Genomic DNA, 19169 nt, shown 5'->3' on the forward strand with positions numbered 1-19169 from the left:
AATAATTAAATTATAAAGGGTAAAGTTGGAATTATGAAATGTGGACACAAAAGAGGGAATCCCCTTTATATATAGTTATAGATTAAGAAAGATAATGTACGCATTTTAAGCCACAATCTCATATATTATCACATGATAAAAATTAATTTTAAAATTATATTACCAATAATCTTTAACTACTGACAAACAACAACGAATAACTTTTCATATAGTTATTTGTTCACACAACATAATATAATAGTTTTTTTTTTTATAATTTTATAATAAGGATTTTTAAAATTTTATTACAATGATTTATAGTTGATTGATGATAGTGTACTTTTCTTACATTTATATCTAATAGGTCCGCAAAAACAATTTCGGTTAAATTACATTCCTTTGACCAGAATTTTTTTATACCTGTAATACATTTTTTTACAACTCACTTAAATTAGTTAAACTATATTTAAGACAAAATGAAAAAGTAAAGCACAAAACACTATATATACATAGAAGTATAATTCATAAAAAAAACTTCAGTGTGTTCACAGAAGTTAATCACGTATTATTAAGTAAAGCAGAGTTTTAGTATGTTTAAGTACTTAGGAAATTATTTAGAAATAAATTTCAACATGATTTAATTTAAAAAGTGGGGGTATTATGGAAATTAAGAGGAAAAGAGAGGGTAGATGAAGAGTTAGGTGCAATCATTCAGAAAAAACTGGCGTGAGTGTTTATCAGAGGTCAGAATCCAGCTCTTACATAAACGTAGGTTGGACTCGTACAGACTTTTTCTCCTCTCCCCGCACCTAAAGCAGCTTCCACTGTAAATTTTGCCTCTCATTTTTTATTATTATTATTTATTATTATTAACCAAACAAAAGCAACAAAGTAAAAGCAAAAGATGCCACAAAGACGCCATGTTCTGACTTAGACCATCAACTGTTACCATAATTCAACCCTCAAAGATTCACTCTCCTACTCATTTTCTTCCTCACTCTTCTACCTCCACGGTTAGTTCACTCCATTTTCACTACATCACTCTCACTTTTTCACCTCTTCTGCGATTTTTCTTTTTCCATTCCCGATTCTCTCATCTCTGCATTTTCTTCTTTTAATTTCTCCATCGTTCTCGATTACTGATTGATTGATAGGTTTAGAAATAGGTTTTATTGTGCCTTTTTTCCTTTTTAGTTAATTCGGAAAGCATTGCATGAGTTGTGTTGTTAGAGATTGTGTTTCTGTTAACGGATTCGTCATCGAGTTTCGCTACTGGAGTTGAATTTCACTGCGGTACGGCTTTTTACACTGATTCAAAGCGGTTTAGATGACTGTGAATGTGTTGTCTGTAATTCTTTGGAATTGTGAGGATTCGGAGGTAATGGAAAGTGTGCAAGTTAAGAAAATATTATGGCGTTGAGGTATTTATAGCTTGGAAAATGACACGCTAGGTTGTCAGAACATGCATGCTTGTGTTGTGTAACATAAGGCTTTCGAATATGTTGCTGATGATGTTCACTTTTATATTCCTCTAGAAATAATTTGCCATATCAGATGTTAATAAACAGTAGAGTGTTTAATGTATAGTGTGTTTTAATCTTAATTAATGTTGAAGACTGATGGTGTTGGTCACACATGGAAACATTTTTTTTTTACGGGGACAGTGCAGTCTGAAGTAATTAACTGCACTTATCTATGTTGTGATGAAGATAATATTATGCTAGTTTTTGTGGAAAAAATAAGGTTGGTGATAGGTTTAAGATACACGACAGACTGACAGCATGAATTATAATTAGGTTTAAATATTTGGTTCCTATGTTGTAGATTTTAGTTGATAAAGGCCATTTTTGCTATCAAAACCTTGCAGCAATGTGATGCCTTTTAGTTTAGGTTTTCCAGAATTTATAATGGTTACAATAGTTAAATTGGATTTTAGTCACTCAAATTATGATTTGTTGTTTACTGTTTTATATATACTACTATATTACCCTTGTCGCATTTTATGCATTTTAGCGTAACTATCAAATTGACTAGTGTCCCCCCTCTTACTCTCTCTCTGTGCATCGTATTCCTTTATTTTGGAATCATTGTCCACAGTGCTTTCTTGTTTATAAATTTTAGATATATATGATATACAGATTTAATGAAAACTTGTAGAGGAGGGATTTTCTTTACTAAACACATTAGATTGAGCCACTCACACTCTTATAATTTAAAAGGCTGAAGTAGAGTAATATCCTTTCTCATTTTTCATGTGTTATTTATTTCATGGTTTGCTTGCAAATTTCTTAATCGGAAAAGTTAGCAGTGAATTTTTTGAAGTATGATATAATTTCCTTTGTGAACATTAAGAATTTAACTTCAACTTTTACTAGCTTCACATCCCAATTTATCTCTTTCATGATACATATCTTCTACATGAAGTCCTTAATGAGTGAAAACATATAAGCTAAGGTGGTACTCTAACCTTCTTGTTTTTTCTTATTTTTGATATCTCTTTTGTATTTAGTTGCAGAATAAATGTATAAGAGTGATTTCCTTCAGGATCAATCCCTATGGAGGTAGCTTTCTGAATTAAATTCCTAGGTACTTTTCATTGAGCGGTTGAAATTTTACATTTATTCTGATTTCTACTGATGAATACTTGGCATAGGTGGTGATGCATTGGAACCTCTGGTGCTGCATTCTTTTGGGATATCTTCATGTATATTGTATTTCTCTTAGTTCAGGACAGCACCTGAATAGGAGTACTGGCTTAGCGAGGTGGTTGGGTTATTCTGAGTCACTTGTGCTAGATGATTCTCAACTCCATGATTCTGCATTTGTTGACACATCAACTTTGTCATCCCCATTGAATGTTTTAGTCTCTTGCGAGGACTTGGAAGGTGTAGGATCTTTTAATACCACATGCTTGCTAAGCTCAACTCATTATTTAAAATCTGATATTAACATTTATGGTGTTGGAAACCTGGAGCTACTTTCTGATGTGTCGCTTTTATGCCCTGTGGAAGGGTGCATGATATCAGTAAATGTGTCTGGCAACATTAAACTTGGTCAAAATGCATCTATTGTTGCTGGTTCTGTGGTTTTATCTTCAGCCAATCTGACTATGGAATACAGTTCTTATATAGACTCATCATCTTTAGGTGGGTTACCACCTTCCCAAACTAGTGGCACTCCTGTTGGCAGTGACGGAGCTGGTGGAGGCCATGGTGGGCGTGGTGCATCTTGTTTAAAAAATAATAAGACAAACTGGGGTGGTGATGTTTATGCTTGGTCTACATTGTCTGAACCATGGAGTTACGGGAGCAAGGGTGGTGGAAAATCTAATATAAAACAATATGGAGGGAATGGTGGAGGACGTGTAAAGCTTCTAGTGAAGGACACTTTATATGTAAATGGATCTATTATTGCAGAAGGAGGAGATGGAGGTTCTAATGGGGGAGGTGGTTCTGGTGGAAGTATATTGGTTCATGCCGTGAAGCTGTGAGTATGATCTGCTTGTTAGTCTATAAACTTATACATGTTTTTTCATTTGACGACTTCCAAATGACTGTTTAGGGGGCCATAGCTATTATTTGAAGAGAGAAATGCTGTTTATTTTTGGCATTTAAGTCACTTCTACGAACTGCTACAACATCATAGCTAATAGTTTTTTTACATGTAAAGTGTTTTCGAAGTTTAGATGATGAGAAAATAGCAAATGTTGGTAATACTTTTAAATGATATTGATGGCAGAGATTTGTAGCTTTTGTTGATGATGGCATAGTGCTTAATATTCTATTTAGATGGATCTGTCTTGGCATTTGGTATGGTCAATTACAATTGCAGAGGTAGTAATCTTTTTCTTTTGAAGAATGTGGATGTTTTTTGGAAATGTCTTGTTCTTGATGAAGGTTTGAGTTTTTTCCAGTTTTTGAAAGTGCCATATCTGTATTGAAGGTTTTGTGGGGAACTAATACATGTTATATAGTGAATTGTGCTAGTAACTTTTCTTTTCAACTTTATTTTTTGTGGAGTGTAGGAAGGGGTATGGTACCATCAGTGCCGCTGGTGGGAGAGGATGGGGTGGAGGGGGTGGAGGAAGAATATCGCTGGATTGTTATAGCATACAAGAAGATTTAAATGTTACGGTTCATGGTTAGTTCTATTTCACACCTGTACATGGTAATTATACCAATGATGACTCCTGCTTAATCTTTTATTCTACCGTAAGGGTGTTAAGGTCAAATTATGTAAATCGAAGCACAAAAAATTAAAATCTTTTTTCGAACAAATAAAGGTTTTCACTTTTCAGTGCGAACATAAGCAAACCTTTCCTGTTTTTGTTATTACTTTAAAAGATAGTGTCCAGAACCTATTCAACTAGGAAACCTCCCAACTTCTCAGATTTACTAAAGAATTTTATGTTTTGGAAAATTGTTCTCCTGATTTAGATTTTGGAATCTATCTGTCATTATTCCTGATTACAGGCACACAGTTTAAATTTTTTGGTGGTGGTGAGAATATGCATTTGATAATTTATGTTCTTTTAATAAAGTATTTTTGGTTGACATCGTTGTATCTTCAAAATTTTCAACTCAAGTAACCTGCAAGGGTGCTGTTTTTCTTCATCTGGATAACAAGAAGGAGCTTATACATAATACATGCAATTGTTGTGACAGGAGGTTTGAGTATTGGCTGTCCTGGGAATTCTGGAGCAGCTGGAACATATTTCAATGCACATTTACTGAGTTTGAAAGTTAGCAATGATAATGTCACAACAGAAACTGAGACTCCTTTGCTTGACTTCTCAACCAGCCCTTTATGGTCAAATGTTTATGTGGAAAATAATGCAAAAGTGTTGGTTCCGCTTGTGTGGTCCAGAGTCCAGGTAGAGAATTACATTCATTACGTACTATACCCACAAACAATCATGATCACAGAGTCACCATTTCATTACCTTTTTAATATTTCTCGTGCCTTAGAAAATTCTTTATATGATAGAGTGCTTAAGCTCATGACTGTTCTGATCTGCTAAAGCATTTTGTAGCAATAGTTTTATTGCACAAATTATTAAGAAAAATATCGCCTGAATTTTTTTTCTTGTGATATTACATTATCTTTTGTCTTTGAAAACAATTTCATTGATATATTTTTTATTTTCTATACTAGTCATTGCTATGTTTAACCATTGGAGCCAAATGGTTGATATTTGTTTGAATTCTCTAATTATGAAGGTTAGAGGCCAAATTAGTGTATACAGTGGAGGAAGCTTAATCTTTGGGTTGTCTGATTATCCAATTTCTGAGTTTGAGCTTGTTGCAGAAGAGCTTTTATTGAGTGATTCTATCATAAAGGTATGTTTTGTGATTTAATGTATTTTTCTGTTATAACTTTAGTTCCGTTATCAATTCATATATGTGTCAATTATTTTGAACTACTATTTGTTTGAGTTGTAGTATCAACATGTAATATGACAATTTTGCCTTTAATATATGAAGGTTTTTGGTGCATTTAGAGTTTCTGTTAAAATGCTACTCATGTGGAACTCCACAATGCAAATTGATGGTGGTGAAACTACAGTTGTGACTGCTTCAGTGCTTGAAGTGAGAAATCTTGCTGTTTTAAGGGTATAATACTCTTTATTATTTATTTGAAGTTACGCACAATTCTTGGTTATATAACCATATTTTGTTCCTGGTGGTTTGGAACTTCCATTATAATACTAGTTTCTTTCCTTCACAGCAAAATTCTGTCATTAGTTCAAATTCAAACTTGGCTTTATATGGTCAAGGACTACTACAATTGACTGGTGAAGGCGATGCTATCAAAGGCGAGCGATTATCCTTGTCTCTGTTCTATAATGTAACTGTAAGCATTATCTTTACAAGGACTTTTGTAGTTTTTATACTTTTTGAAGTGGTTATAAAAGATTTAAATGATTTTTAGGACTCTCCCTTAAGCAAGGGATGATAATATCAAAAGTTGATTGAAGTGCTGTGAGTGGAAGAAAATATCTAGATGGTTTTACTCTTCGACAGATTTTTGTTTACAATTTGGTTATCTCAGAATTCAGACTTAGAATCTAACTCAATCCCACAAAAACTAACTTATAAGATGAGGATGCTTAAGCCTTGGTAGGACTATATTGATAATTTTGATCAATGTGAGATTTCAGCAATCTCTTATGTCTAGGATTGAATATCTAGAGTGTGGACAAATGTGGGTGGTCCAACAACAGAACCTCTTGTGCCTAGGAATAGATATCTAGTGGAGTGTAGGCAGATGTGGGTGGCCTAATAACATATATAGGACAGATAATGATACCATCTTGTAACTTGAGCTCATGACTTAACTCAACCCTACAAATTGGCTAGTAATTTGTGGACTATCCAGGCCTTATATCAGGTCAATGGGTCACTTTAGCCTAATTTAAAAGAAAATAAATAAAGAAAAAAATAATTCTAAATTTAAAAGTTAAAATTCTCAATCTTACAAAAATGACTTGGAAGTATATGTCTGCATTATATATTATAATTTGACCATATCTATAGTAGATGTGGGATCTCGAATAAAATATGTATTTTTTAAATTTTAGTCACATGAATGAAATTGATTTGAATTATTAAATATAGTGATTTGATATATAAATTTTAATAAAATAATATTACTTTCATTTTTTATTTTCCATTTTTCTAATGATGGATATTGTTTTCAGTTATAGTTTATTATTTTCAATTTTTTAATTATAGTTATTATCTTCAATTTTTGTTACTCGATTCCATCCTGTTTTATGGGTTGGTCGGTTTTATGGAGTATTCTGGTTATGAGGACTAGAATGACCATATCTTTATTTGATATAGGATCTCAACCCCACCCTAACGAGTCAAACAATACCCTAAATGGACATGTGAGTTTTTTGAAGTGTGGATCAGTGTAGGTGGTCCAATAATAACATCATCTCATGCTTAGGATTAGGTGTGTAGAGCATAGATAAGCATGGGTGTCTTGGTGATGAATTTAAGATAAATTCTGATACCGTCATATAATTTTGTCTTGAGGTCTAAGTTAACTCCTTTAAACCAGTATGTAACATGAGAATTATCCAAACATTATAAGTACTACTTTAGTTGTATCTCTAATTGATATTCTCAACAAGTTTTATATCCCAACTTTAAATTAGAAGTAATGACTAAAGAATGTGTTTTGTTTTGATCAGTCATTGATTTAAACTTTAATAATTATACATGAATGTATATATATATATATATATATATATATATATATATATATATATATACAAGTTAAAACCAAAAAATTGAAAGAATTAAGCTATATCTAAAGTATGATCCTAATTACATAATTTACAGCAGATCTCTGAAAAAATAGGCTTTCTTCATAGATTCAAATAAAATCTGATATAAATACATAAACGTCAAGTAAACCAAATCTGCATCATATCTCCTGGGAAGTCTTGCTGCCTTTGTAATATCTCATTGTATCTAAATTCCTTCAGACCAAGACAAATTTGTGTTATGTCACTGTTTCTCAAATTCATGAATTTTCCCCTTTGAAGTTGCATTTGGATGCAGCATTTCAATTGACAGTGTTGCTCTTGCGACAGGTTGGTCTAGGTTCTTTACTTCAAGCTCCTTTGGATGATGACGCTAGTAGAGGCATGTAAGTATGATCACTTTCTAGGTTGCATTGCTTGACTAAAACAGTTTCTGTCTGGCCTGTTGGGAAACTCTAAATTTAATCCTATTTTTTTTTTTTTTTATAATTATGTTTGTAGGGTGACAAAACATCTTTGTGACACGCAGAGATGTCCAATGGATTTGATAACGCCACCTGACGATTGTCATGTCAATTATACACTCTCGTTCTCACTACAAGTAAGCTTTGTTTTTGTTTTTGTTTTTTTTTATAAAACTCATGCTAGGCGTTAGTATAATCCTTGGCATCTTAGCTAGGTTGACACCCCAAGAACATCCATTATTTGCCATCACATGAAAATATCATCAAAAACAAAAAGAAGATACAAAAGAACTCATGGGTAGACCCAACCAAAACCCATGAACAAAAAGCGGGCCAACTATAAAGCTATACACAAGCTAAGAAACTCTATACATAAAAAAAGAAACCTATTATAATAAAAGTCCAAACTTATAAAAGTTGGCATAACCGTATACCATTTAAACACTTCTCTAGAAGAAAGGCCTAAACTCGCCATCTTATCAACACAATGATTTCTATTAGATATATTAGATTATTAGATATCATGTAGTCATTTTTATCTTATGTAACTTATCTTCTTATGCTTTGTTATTATTCTTTATTTGTATGTTTGGCTTAGTCCATATTCCCTTTATTATAAATAAAGTACCCTATGTGTATTTTCTACACGAGGGAGATTAATCCCATACATAATTTTTCACTATATTTAACAATTTCCTTCTCGGAAAGTGGGTTACCTTAAAATCAATTCCACTACAAAACTTAATGCATTTCCTCCAACGACCTCTAATAGACCAAGGTACAACCTTTGTGTAGTTATAGTAAAAAGTGCTACTTTTAGATGTATTTAATTTTAAAAAATTAATATATTTTCTTATGTTTTTACACTCTTGGAATTAAGTTGGAACTAATTTTAATCCCACCCATATATTTTGCATTTAATGCAAGTTCTGAGTTTTATTGCATGAAATAACATCTTTGTATCATTGCCACTATTTCTAATTCAATCTACTTTTATTGGGAATTTTGTGATCGGGTCGACATAAATGCAAAATATTGCTGTTATAGTTGAATATCATGGCGAATTCTTATGAATTTTTTTGCAGATATGTCGTGTTGAGGATCTTCTTGTAAATGGCATTATGATGGGAAGCATAATTCACATTCACAGGGCTCGAACTGTGATTGTTGATACAGATGGTATGATTACTGCATCTGAATTAGGTAATTAAAATGTTGAAGAGATTTTTTTTTTCTATACATTTCTGTTCTAATTAAAAATGTTTACTTAGGTTGTAAAAATGCTAATTACCACGAAAGGATAGTATTAAGATTTTGATTAGATAGGGACCTTTTCCAGGTTGCACTGAAGGTATTGGTAAAGGAAACTTTTTGAATGGAGCTGGTGGTGGTGCTGGGCATGGTGGAAAAGGAGGATCTGGATATTTCAATGGGAGAGAAAGTATTGGTGGTAATGACTATGGAAATGCTATTCTTCCATGTGAACTGGGCAGCGGAACTGAGGGCCCAAATGAGTCATATGGGCATGTTGTTGGAGGCGGGATGATTGGTAATTAGTTTAATACGTACCTTGACTTTTTATGTTTCATGTAAAGGATTCTTCAAATTTATTTCTGGCTTATTCACATGGATGATGATGGCTACAAATGCTATATCTGCTGGTGCCTCTATTCATTATACAAAGGCAAATGCCTATTTTTTTTTGTTTTTTGTTATATTCTCTGATCACTTAATTTTTGTTTAATCTTGTCTAGTGATGGGATCCATTCAGTGGCCACTTTTGAGACTTGACCTATATGGAACCTTGAGGGCTGATGGTGAAAGCTTTAGCAAATCAATAACAAGCAGTGATGGTTCTTTAGTGGGGGGTCTAGGTGGAGGTTCTGGTGGAACAGTCCTTCTATTCCTTCAAGAACTTAGGCTCTTGGAGAATTCATCCTTGTCTGTTGTTGGGGGCAATGGTGGCCCTGTTGGTGGTGGTGGTGGAGGTGGAGGTAGAATCCATTTTCATTGGTCAAAGATTGGTGTGGAGGAAGAATATGTTCCTGTTGCAAGTATTATTGGCACCATGAATAACAGGTATGTATAATCATGTCTCTATTAATGACTGTAGAATTGGGGAACATAATAGATTATTACTGTTATTTCTTGGGCCAAATGCTATTTCCATGTAGTTAGAGGACTATTGTGGTGGTATAATTTTGGAGGACCAAATTCTGGGCTCACTTTTAAGGAACTTGAAAGTTGAAACATGGTCATTGTGAATAATTTAATCAGCATCAGGGTAAAATGGTTACTTACACTTTCTTTTAATAAACTTTGCTGAGGAACATCATCTCTTTCTTCATATGATTTTAAACAGTGGAGGTGCGGGGGACAATGATGGTCATCATGGACAAGAGGGTACGATAACTGGGAAAGCATGCCCTAAAGGTCTTTATGGAATTTTCTGCGAGGTTTGCTCCTGTAGTTTTTTCTTGTTTTTTTTCCTTCGCATTCTTGGATTTTCTTAGAATGTTAGAGATATTTACCAATCATAGAGAGATGAAGATTCACTGCAGCAGATTTCTGGCATGTATCATGGTTATAACCTTACCTTTAATCTGCTTAATGAAAGAATTACAGAACAGGTAAGAAGAATAGACTAGTTAATTAGAGTGTTAAGTCTCCTTGATGTCCTAGCCTAGTCTCCCCCTCATAATTATTACCCAATCTACACCCACTAAAACTGAATTACTCTCTTGCTACCCTCTTTATTCCCAATTCAGCAGTCAGTTACCCTGTGGGTAATTCCATTCTCTCTTTTGGTCATGATCTCCAACACTGTGACCCCTTTCCCCATCTACACACTAGCTATATAAGGGATCCTTTTTTTAAACGAGCAATATGCAAAGGGATTGGTGATTTGACATGTATTTCAAATCTTTGTTAATTTTTCCATTTGGTCAAAAATCAATTTGGAAAAAACATCAAAAGAATTAGGTTCGTTAATGATACTAAATATGTGAATCATCTATTCTCCAAATTTTTGTTTCTTAATAGTATTATTCATGAACTAACATGTGTTAACACTCCATAACAAAACAGGGTTACATAAAAAGGAAGAATCGTCATCTCCTAGATCTAGCTAGAGCTCTTTCCTGATGTTTGTTCCCAAAACATATTGGAAAGAGACTCGGTTAACTGTCACATACATATTGTATTCTAAAATTTACTGAATTTAAGCTGTCTGATCTGTCACAAATCTAATAGTTCTTCCACCTGCACTGGGTGCTTACTTTCTGAAAATTTGTTAAACTGTGCAAGTGATTTTACAGGAATGTCCTATTGGTTCCTATAAAGATGTTGATGGTTCTGAGGAAGATCTTTGCATTCCTTGTCCTCTTGATCTTCTTCCAAATCGTGCAAATTTCATATATAAACGAGGTATTTTTGATGATATGACTTTGCTATACAGGCCTAACATTATGTTATATCTCAAACTTTTAGGATGGTTCTTTTCATTTCAGGGGGTGTTACAGAACGGTCTTGTCCATATAAATGCATATCAGACAAATATCGGATGCCAAATTGCTATACACCTCTAGAGGAGCTCATTTATACATTTTGGGGTCCCTGGCCTTTTTCAGTAATGTTATCATTCATTTTATTGATCTTGGCTCTGCTACTAAGTACTTTGAGAATCAAGTTGATCGGTTCTGGTTCATATCATAGTTCAAGTTCAATTGAACACCGTAATCATCACCGTTTTCCATATCTTCTTTCCCTCTCCGAGGTATTATTCTGAGGAGAAAATTTCGTCTGCTAATTAGTTCTTTCTCAGTATTAATTGAGCCTTAACACATGACTCTGAAACTATTGGATGCATTATATCTTTGTTGTTCGAAAACCAGGTTCGTGGAGCTAGAGCTGAAGAGACTCAAAGTCATGTACACAGAGTGTACTTTATGGGCCCTAATACTTTTAGAGAACCCTGGCATCTTCCTTATTCACCTCCTCATGCTATAATTGAGATTGTGTAAGAGCAACTACATAATGAATTATGCATACATGCATGTTGTGGATCCTGAAGTCATATTGCTTTATATGTGTGGTTGTGTAGTGATAAATACTGGAAGCGTAATTATTTTAGCTTAAATCATTGATCTACTGTATTCCTGAATATTGAGTAGATATGAATAGTACATGTTGATTCAATGTACAAAAGGATATCGAAGTTTTTGTAACGACCACTACATATACACAGAATTAATGGTTAAACAGTTGTAACCAATTGATCACAACAGCTGTAATGGACAACTAACTAACTAACTAACTAAATCAGTTACAGAAAACTGATAACGGTCTACTATAATAACGGTGACAGTTTTATTTGATACAGTGCAGTTATAGACTCAGATCCCCACTGCAAACTCAAGATGATTGAGAAACCAAAGAATGCTCTGTTACATGGAGTTTGTCCTTAAGAAAACAAAATCTAGCAGTAATGTGCTGTACCACCAGTTGCTTGGTGACAACCTTCTCTTGAACAAAAAACACATCAAGTTCCATGTGTTTTGTCCTAGAGTGTAATACTAGCTTAGGCTTGTGAGCTTACGTGGCTTAGGCAACTACTACTACAACTAAAATAGGGGACATCCATGAAACAAAGCTTATTTGTGACAACCAAGCTGCACTTCACATTGCATCACACCCGATCTTCCATGAAAGAACCAAACACATTGAAATTGATTGTCACTTTGTTAGAGAAAAGGTACTCTCTGAAGAAACCACTACTGATTTTGTCAACTCTAGCAATCAGCTAGCTGACGTATTCACCAAGTCCCTTAGAGGCTCTCGGATTGAGTACATTTGTAACAAGCTTCGTGCATATGACATATATGCTCTAGCTTGAGGGAGAGTGTTAAAATATAATTAGCGGTTACAGATATCTAGGAAATCAACCGTTACATAATCTCGTAAATTAGGGTGATTGATTCCATATTATTATGTGTCTTTATTGTAATTAATTCTACTCAATAGTATGAATACATATTGTGTGCTTTGCATTATACACACAATACATTTAGACCATATACAATTCTATAATAACAAACAAAATGATAGCAGTAACAGTTCTATGGATAATATGATGTATATTGATTTGGGAAAAATACAAAAGAAAGGTATAAGTAGAAAATAAGGGAGTAAACCTTTACACTAATCTATCCCTGAAAATCAGGGAAATATATCTCCCTATAAGAGCTGTCCCTAAATAAGGAAATAAAACTGATTTTATTTACATTAAATCCTATTATGGGCTTTACAATTTTGGATTTGATGATTCTGATTGATATGTGCTGATATCCAACCGATTCTGATTAATAGTACTGATCTCCAACATATTTTGTTAAGAAGTGAATTTTAAGTCTAACTTAATCACACAAAACCGACTTGTAAAGAGATGTTTATATCCACTTATATATTGTATAGTGGCCTCATCTCTAGTCGATGTGGAACTTCCAACACACCTCTCCTCACGCCGAGACATATATATCTCGTGCATGGGACTAGACAGTGATGAATTGTTCAGCAGGTGGAACAATAGACTCAACAAACAACAATTAGGATAGGCTCTAACTCATACTATGTTAAAAAGTAAACTTTAAGCCTAACTTAACCTTACAAAACTGGCTTGTAAGGTGAGGTTTGCATCCACTTATATATTGTGAACTGGCCTCATCTCTAGTCTATATAGGACTTTCAACATATTTGATACAATGGAGTTATACACTAACTGAAAAATCATTCCTACTTAATAGCTATTCATTTATATTGATATGAATCATCACTCTTCTGTATTGTAAAATTTCGCCAACTTGTTAACTGTATCAGTTTAGATTGATTGAAATCATTAATATTTGATGCAACTGAAAATCACACGTACTTGCTAACTATTGAACATATCTTGTTGTACTCTTGATATTACCATCTAAACACATGACAAATTTATTACTTTAACTATTATTTATTTTGGATTAAATTATATTCTAATGGTGATGCAGGTATGAGGATGCTTTTAATAGATTTATCGATGAAATCAACTCAGTTGCTGCATATGATTGGTGGGAAGGATCAGTGCATAGTATACTTTCGGTTGTTGCATATCCTTGTGCTTGGTCCTGGAAGCATTGGAGGCGAAGGGTCAAAATCAGTCGCCTTCAGGAATATGTTAAATCTGAATATGACCATTCTTGTCTACGGTCCTGTCGATCACGTGCTTTGTACAAAGGGATGAAGGTTTGACTTGCAAAGCCTTTAACATGATGGAGTAATTTCCATAAATTCCTTATTAGACCGGTTCATATGGTTTGAGAATGATTAAACATGATTTGATTCCTTGGAGATCGAAGCGTAGATAGATGAACTCTATGGAGATTTTAAAACATGTATTTTCGTCTGTCATATTTTCAGAGAAGGAGATAGATGTGTTGATAGACTAGTTTCCTTTGGTATTAAAAGTCATAAATGTTCCTCCCTTTATTTTGGTGGAAAGGTGGTGGAATGGTGTTCCTCCCTTTATTTCACATGATTTTTGTGGAGATAAATTTGGGCTTACACAATTTAAATTTTGTTAGTGGGTCTGGATTTAACCCCCCTCCGCCACTTTTGTATTTCCTTTTCCATATACTTGTATTAAGAATGCTGCATAGGATTAATATACACTATAGTGCTAACCTGGTTAGGATTGTGACCCGTATAGTGATGCAATAGCATTCTTTATTTTTGATTAAAAAAGAGACTTCTAAAGAACAATTCAAGCCAAATAACCGCAAAAGACCTAGTCTTCCCTAATGGTAAAAGATTCCTAAATTTATATAAAGATATTCAAATGGTATGTGTTTTGGGCACAACCATAGGTGTGATAACAGAAATTTGAGCCATGTATTATACTCTCTTTTAATTCTAATTTCTAATCATAAAATATTTCAGCTTCTAACTTAAGATTCCATGCTCCCTAGACATAAGAATTGTTTTAGTAGAACTAAATATATGGATTGTTTTTGTTTGGTTATTTCTTGGGAACTATTTGGAATTCCTAGAAGGAATAAGTGGTTTTATATTTCATCTAACAAGTTACAATATGACGATATCATAGTTCAGAAGATGCTATGTTTACCAGATTGCATTCCTTTATTTTCACACAAAAGCAAAAAGAATGTGATATAAACATCGGTATTAATTTTATTTATGTAGAAGTATAAATGTTTGCTTTTCAACTTCTCTATTGTCACTCGTTTCTATTAAAATCTATGTCCTTGCAAATAATGTTTCCATTTGGCTAAGTTATGCAGAGTCATTTTTTAGTTTCTTTAATTTAAGAAACAAATTATGCAGGTTGGGACAACTCCAGATTTAATGGTAGCGTACATCGATTTTTTTCTTGGCGGTGATGAGAAGCGATTAGACATTGTGTCAATTATACAGAAGAGATTTCCCATGTGCATAATTTTTGGTGGGGATGGGAGCTACATGGCACCTTATTATCTTCACAATGATACACTGTTGACAAACCTCCTTGGTCAGGTATATTGATTATTAAGGTTGTTAGGATTTAGTCAGTTATGTTTTCTCTATACATAGCTGACATTCTAATCTCAAACTTGATATCTGCAGCATGTCCCAGCAACTGTCTGGAATCGCTTGGTAGCTGGACTGAATGCTCAGTTAAGAACAGTAAGGCATGGATCAATCCGTACTGCACTAGGACCCGTTGTTGATTGGATAAACAGCCATGGAAACCCCCAACTTGAGTTCCATGGAGTTAAAATTGAGCTTGGATGGTTCCAAGCAACAGCTTCTGGATACTATCAACTTGGTATTGTGGTAGCAGTTGGGGATTATTCCCTTCTTGAGTTGCATCAATCTGATACTTGGGTTGGCACTGATGAAGTAGTGAGGTAATTTACTAATTTATGATCCTGACCGAATGCTCTATACATACAGACTGTAACCCTTGGTTTCTTTTGATTAATCCTGTTAACATGGCAAGGAATGAGAACAATGGATTTATTTTGTCCTATAAGAATTAGTAGTGCCAATTGAAACCAAATAATATAAAAGGGAATGTTTGTAAATTTTTTAACTAGTTAAAAAATATTTTTGGAATGAACATTTGGCCTACGAAAATATTTGAGAAATCAGGTAAAGAAAATGTTTTGTCTTTATTTTCTGTTTCCAATAACTAGTATGCCACTTTGTTTTCACTGTTATTGTGGTTTTAACCATTTGTTGTTGTTGAATTCGGATTTGGAATTATTGCTGAAAATTAGGAAGAAAACAGTATCAAGAGATTTGATATACAGAAATTAATCAGAATTAGTGTTGTCTGATTTATGCTATTAATAATAGGTTTTGATGTAATTAGAATTTGTCTTTCATGCTACAACAGTTATAGGAGTAATTATCTTCCTGATTTTCAGGCTGGCTTAATGTAAAAATTGTTCTCCTATTCATATATTAATACCCACTGATTATATTAGTTCAGTTTTACGTATCAGTGAGAATATATTCACTCTTCCAAATGGTATCAAAGAGAACGATCTGACCTGTCACAATATTAATACCCTTACTAATTCTTTACTTTTAGCCTTCAAGTTGCATTGTTTCTTGATATTGCTTAATATCTCGTAGATGATGATTTGTTCAGACTCTGTTTAAATCCTGTATTTTGTTAGGCCTAGACTATTTATTTGTTACTTATGACAGGAAAAATGTGCCACATGGAAAAAAGAATCTTAAGCAGCTGCAGCATAGTTGGCCATACATGAGTAATTCATTATCTCTTAAAAGGATAACCGGAGGAATTAATGGCGGCCTAATAAATGATGCTACCTTAAAATCACTGGACTTTAAAAGGGACTTTCTATTCCCACTTTCTCTCCTGTTGTGCAATACTAGACCTGTTGGTCGTCAGGTAGTTAAACTATTTTAGGTGTTTCACCTGTCCACAACTATAAATTGAACACTGTCTAATGCATGACATCTTTGTTTCAGGACACTGTACAGTTTCTGATTACGTTGATGCTTTTAGCAGATATTTCTGTCACTCTCCTCATGTTGCTCCAGTTCTACTGGATTTCTCTTCCTGCTTTTCTTTCTGTTCTGCTAATTCTTCCTCTTTCTCTACTTTCTCCATTTCCTGCTGGTGTGAATGCATTATTCAGTAAAGAGCCCAGAAGAGCTTCACTTTTTCGAGTATATGCACTGTGGAATGCTACTTCTTTATTTAATATTGTAAGTTCTCCATTTCCTACTTAGTATAACTATGGTGTATGTGTAAGTGAAAAAAATGACTTGCTTGCAATAATGTATTCATTGCTTATTGAACCTTAAAAAGCTGAAAGTTTATAATGAGCATTTCATCATAAGTTGCTCGCAGCAAATTGCCCCATCATGCTTATAATGCATAGCTGTAACGTGCTTCTATTTCAAGAAGAATAGGGGTAATTGCAGATAATATTGTTAAGACATAAAAAAACTCTAGTAACTAAAATACAATTCCTTAGAATATTGAAGTTGTTAATGAGGCTTTATTAACAGTAACAATTTTTTATGTGAAGAATACTATATTCAGTAAAAAATTCTTCTTGTTTTACTAATTAGATTTACCTTTAAAAATTTATTGTGGAGGATTTTAAACGATGTTTGTAGTAAAAGGATATTGCATTAAGCCTTTTAAGCATTGAAATAGAATCAAAATTATGATACATTCTACATCTCAAACGTTAAAAGTAGAGCCTTAATGCCAAAAAAATTACTTTGAATTGCAGAATTGGATGCCCTGTAACATTTATAGAATTATTGGCATTTTGAATTCTTACATTTGAAATATAGCTTTTAGTATCTAATATTTGTTTGTGTACGGCATGTGTGCAGGGAGTTGCTTTTATTTGTTGTCTCCTTCATTATGCACTATCCCACTTTCACCACCCTGATGAAGCAAGTACCCGTAATGTTAAGAGGTAAGGCTGTCAATTTTTTAATGACACCATTTTATCTCAAACAACAATGGCGTATGCCACAAACAACCTACATTTTTTGTTTAAATTTACTTCTGTGGCGGTAAAGTAAATATACTCAAAAAATGTATAACATTATCATCTTATCTATTATACTATAAAGCCATCAGATTCATTTGTATTTGAACAAGATAGCCTATTGAATTATGAATCATCATTGAACTGCCTCTCCATGGAGGTTTTGTTGTTCGAGGAAGAATAATATCCTGCCAAATTTGATAGATAAACTTATTACAAGTGCAAACCCCTGGCTAATTCTAACAAATAGTCTGAAAGAAACATCTCCATAGGTAAACTTTCAGGGACTAACATGAACCACAAACAGCAATGGCAAATATTAAGAGCATGACAACATTGCATGTAGTCACATGATTATATTCATGTCATTCATTTATAGTGTTAGTATGGAGTCGTTTGCTGCTAAAATAGTTTTAGCTGGGTTTGATAATTGTTCGTTTCTTTTTATTTATTTATTTCTTGTTTATAAAAACTTTATTTTGAAGTCTGGTTATTACATTCTCTTACAGGGATGATGATAAATGTTGGCTTTTGCCTATCATCCTTTTTCTATTCAAGTCGATACAGGCTCGATTTGTCAATTGGCACATAGCGAATCTAGAAATTGAAGATTTTTCTCTATTTTGTCCGGATCCAGATGCATTTTGGGCACATGAATCTGGTTTTTGATAGAAAAGAAACAAAAGCTTTTGATCGTGAACCTGGATGCTAAATTTTTGATAAATCCAACAGTTCAAAAGGTGCTTCGTTTTGACATGGTTGTGAGCCAGCGTCAGCAGCAGCATCCTTGCCATGTGAATATATTCAGTGATGTACAGGAGAATGAAGTACAGTACCACATTTTAGCTTCTTTGTAAAAAATCTCCAAAGATTCAAGGGATATAGACACCTTTTACTAGTATTTTTTAATTTAATTTTTTTTTGGGGACGCTTTCTCCGTTAATACAACTTACTGAAGCTTCACTACTTTCTTTTCTCTCTCTATATATTCATTGTAAATTTGATTTTCTTAATTAAAGCAATTATTTTTCCCATGACGGCTTCTATGCTAGAGAAGCCTTTTAAAAGAAAATAGTAAATCTGCAATCCTTTGTTTTTATTTTATCCATAACAACTAAATTGCTAACCAAATAAGACAGATCCTCCTTTTGTTTGCTATCCTTTGATTCTTTTATTTATAAATTTGTCTTTTCTTTGTCCAATCCTTTGTTCAAAGTGAATGATAAACCTTACGAGAAGAATGAAAGAAGAAAATATAAGAATGGGATGACCCGCGTTTTGGGAGATCAAATTAGTGAACTCACAACTTGATTGAGTTACCAATGTTAGTTATTATTTGTGTTATAGAACTTGACAAACCGAGTTTACCTT

The 19169-nt window shown here is 33.5% G+C and overlaps 1 protein-coding gene across 6 annotated transcripts; it reads left to right on the plus strand.

Annotated features, from left to right (window-relative positions):
- Positions 1 to 769: 769 nt before the first annotated feature.
- On the plus strand, positions 770 to 18750 carry LOC114170917. Of its 6 annotated transcripts, none has more exons than XM_028056322.1 (24): positions 770 to 992; positions 2495 to 2540; positions 2633 to 3465; positions 4004 to 4119; positions 4644 to 4852; positions 5199 to 5318; positions 5463 to 5591; positions 5707 to 5832; positions 7586 to 7641; positions 7757 to 7856; positions 8805 to 8898; positions 9059 to 9268; positions 9474 to 9798; positions 10082 to 10175; positions 11037 to 11145; positions 11229 to 11494; positions 11613 to 11737; positions 13764 to 13998; positions 15097 to 15285; positions 15376 to 15659; positions 16468 to 16675; positions 16756 to 16995; positions 17638 to 17723; positions 18308 to 18750. In XM_028056322.1, exons 2-24 carry the CDS (start codon positions 2535 to 2537, stop codon positions 18465 to 18467), a joined length of 4320 nt encoding a protein of 1439 aa, XP_027912123.1. In that variant the 5' UTR covers positions 770 to 992; positions 2495 to 2534; the 3' UTR covers positions 18468 to 18750. The 6 variants fall into 6 exon arrangements, with proteins under 6 accessions (XP_027912123.1, XP_027912119.1, XP_027912118.1 ...); XM_028056318.1 differs by having other exon boundaries at positions 771 to 992; positions 2489 to 2540; positions 8805 to 8922; XM_028056317.1 differs by having other exon boundaries at positions 771 to 992; positions 8805 to 8922.
- Positions 18751 to 19169: the final 419 nt, after the last annotated feature.

Source organism: Vigna unguiculata, chromosome 2 (assembly GCF_004118075.2).
Source record: "Vigna unguiculata cultivar IT97K-499-35 chromosome 2, ASM411807v1, whole genome shotgun sequence".
Lineage (NCBI taxonomy): Eukaryota > Viridiplantae > Streptophyta > Magnoliopsida > Fabales > Fabaceae > Vigna > Vigna unguiculata.